At 29.7% G+C, this 2755-nt stretch overlaps 1 protein-coding gene across 1 annotated transcript in view; it reads left to right on the top strand.

The window, feature by feature from the left end:
• The first annotated feature begins 2029 nt into the window (after positions 1 to 2029).
• LOC132180105 (putative F-box protein PP2-B12) overlaps positions 2030 to 2755 on the top strand; it is a 3695-nt gene continuing 2969 nt past the window's right edge. The window contains exon 1 of the mRNA XM_059592961.1: positions 2030 to 2361. Coding sequence (XP_059448944.1) covers positions 2077 to 2361 — 285 coding nt within the window. The 5' untranslated portion in view covers positions 2030 to 2076. The remainder of the gene's footprint in view (positions 2362 to 2755) is intronic.

The following is a 2755-nucleotide window of genomic DNA, read 5'->3' as shown; positions in this document are numbered from 1 at the left end:
TGAAGCTCGGAAGGAAGGAGTGTTTATTTATTTGGTCCCATTTCTCTTATTTAATATTTACTTGGGAGTTTTGGGCGCCAAAAGTTTGAATTTTTTGTGAAAAAATTTCCGCGGTAACACTCTAGAGTTTCCATTATGGATTGAATTTTTATTTTTTATTAGAACATTCTCAACTGAGGAACCAAATTTTTATTGCAAAATGGCTTTTCAAAACGCACTTTATCTAGTTTAGCTAAAGAATTTTCAAAGGTCTCATACATCTTTTAAATATTATTAAAAGTGAGAAAAATTTTGAGGAAAAAAGAACATGTGGGAGGAAAAATAAGAAAAGTTTTGGGAAAAAAGAGAAAATGCTAGAGAAAAAATAGGAAAAAATTTGGAAAAAATATAAAACAGATGAGAGAAACAATAAAAAATAAAATGGCTCTCTTGAAAAGTGCTGCTTCATTTAGCTTTTTTTTTTTAGCAATTCCAATCATTTTTTTTTTTTCCAGCTAATCCAATATATGAGGTTTTTAAACATTTGAAGAGTCATTTTAAATAAAAGTAACATTTGACTCTTTCATTGGGAATACTCTAAGAGCATTCCCAATGGAAGAGCCAAATGTTACTTTTATTTAAAATAGCTCTTCAAATGTTTAAAAAACCCCTAAATTGGATTAACAAAAAAAAAATGTAAAATAGATATTTGATTGGAAGAGCTAAAAAAAAAGCTAAATGTAGCAACACTTTTCAAGATAACTATTTTATTTTTCATTGTTTTTCTCACATGTTTTCTCTTTTTCCCAAATCTTTTCCTATTTTTTCTCTGTATGTTATCTTTTTCCCAAATTTTTTCCCATGTTTCCTCTCCCATGTTCTTTTTTTCCCAAAACTTTTCTTATGAGTCAATTTTTTTTTTTTTTTTTTTTTTTAAGTTTTAATTTTTTGAATTACACCTAATTTTGTATTTTTATAAGGTTTATATGAGTACAATGGTCATTTCACCTATATACCATTTTGATTTAACCCTGTATTTTAAGGATGGTGTGATATTGCAAAATTTTAAATATATATACGGCGACTTAACATTGTAACTTTTTAAACTATAAGAATATGATTGTAAAAGTGTTGGAACTTCAAAAGGGTAAGTAAAGTTTTCTCAAGTTTTAAATGTGTTTTTTTAATTAAGTTATTTTTCCAGTTTATATTGTATTTTTTTAAATTTACAATCTATCTTCTCCTTTTATATCAAATTTCAATGGGGATGACTTTTAAGTTCCATTCAATTTGTGAAAAGATTCGCGGCCCATTTTTGGCAAATATTTTGTGTTAAAATAAACTAGAGAATATAGGAATAAAACTGAATACTATATTTTTGTGTGTATTGAACTGTATACGAAGAGACCTATTTATAATTGAATAAGGCCAGATAAAATAGAAAATACAATCACAAAATTAATGTACAATATTGCAAAATAATATTAATATATAAAATATATCAAATCAGCAATTATGGTGAATATTAGAATATATTTAGAATATATTCTAACATTTTGAATAGACAAAAAGGATGAATGAATGGATTGAAAATTGACAAGTACTGTAAAGAAAATTGCTTGTTAATTTGAAAAATTTGTTTGATTTTTTTGGGTAAATAGAGAAAAAGTGAGAGATGCTCAAGCTTTTTAGTTATGCGTTTTATGGAAGCAATGTTAATAATGACTTTAGAGCACTCTCAAGTCTCATCAACTCTCTTAAATCTTATTTTATTCTTGAAATATAGAAGAACAAAAAAAATTAAATTATCCAAAAAGTCATATGCAACGGATACCTCATACATTTCCTAAATATTGGGTAAACTATAATGTTATCTAATGCATTAGGTAGCACTTTAGCTTCACGATCAATTATTTACACAAAATACTTGTCTCTGCTCTCTGCCTTCCATTGGGAACCTTGTTGTGTACTTGTGTTTATAAAAATATAAAGATTTGTAGGGAATTGTAAAGATAAAAATGTGCGGCTTTTCATCTGCAATCCTTTCTCTGAATCGCTGTGAGTTTTTAAAAACAGAAGAAAATAAGAGGAAAGGAAATGGGTGTTACTGCACTGCCGGAAGAGTGCATCGCCACCATAATTTCCTTCACATCACCTCGCGATGCTTGCAGGGACGCGCTAGTCTCCCGGATGTTCGGATCAGCCGCAGGTTCGGATCTCGTGTGGAACAGGTTTCTGCCACCGGATTATCAGCAGATCATTTCTGAATCGGTTTCTTCGGGATCATCGTCATCGTCATCATCATCCTTGAATAACTTATCCAAGAAGGATCTTTATTTCCATCTTTGCCACAATCCCATCCTCATCGGCAACGGTAACAGGGTGAGCAAAAGTCACTGACTCACGAGCTGCTTACATATAAATTATTTTGAAACTCAAATGATTACTTCGGAAAATGTGCTCTGAATATTTATTAATTTATAGATACCTAAACCCTAAACACTAAACCTAATATAGTTACCTAAATCCAGGGGAGGGACCAATTTAGTAATTAATAGGCTAATGTTTTCAGACAGAGTTGGATGATTTTTAATGCTTGGATGTTACACGTGATTTGGCTTACTATTTTCCAGATAGTTGGTTTCCTAATGATTTTATTTAATTCACTATCCTTACATGGTTTCGGAATCCTTTAGAGAGAATCATAGTATATATGAAACACATACATTTGAGATGTTCGTAGTGCCTTGTTTTAAAATTTTTTTTGTTATTAAAA

Source organism: Corylus avellana, chromosome ca4, assembly GCF_901000735.1.
Source record: "Corylus avellana chromosome ca4, CavTom2PMs-1.0".
NCBI classification, from domain to species: Eukaryota; Viridiplantae; Streptophyta; class Magnoliopsida; order Fagales; family Betulaceae; genus Corylus; species Corylus avellana.
This window is presented reverse-complemented; position numbering and strand designations above follow the sequence as displayed.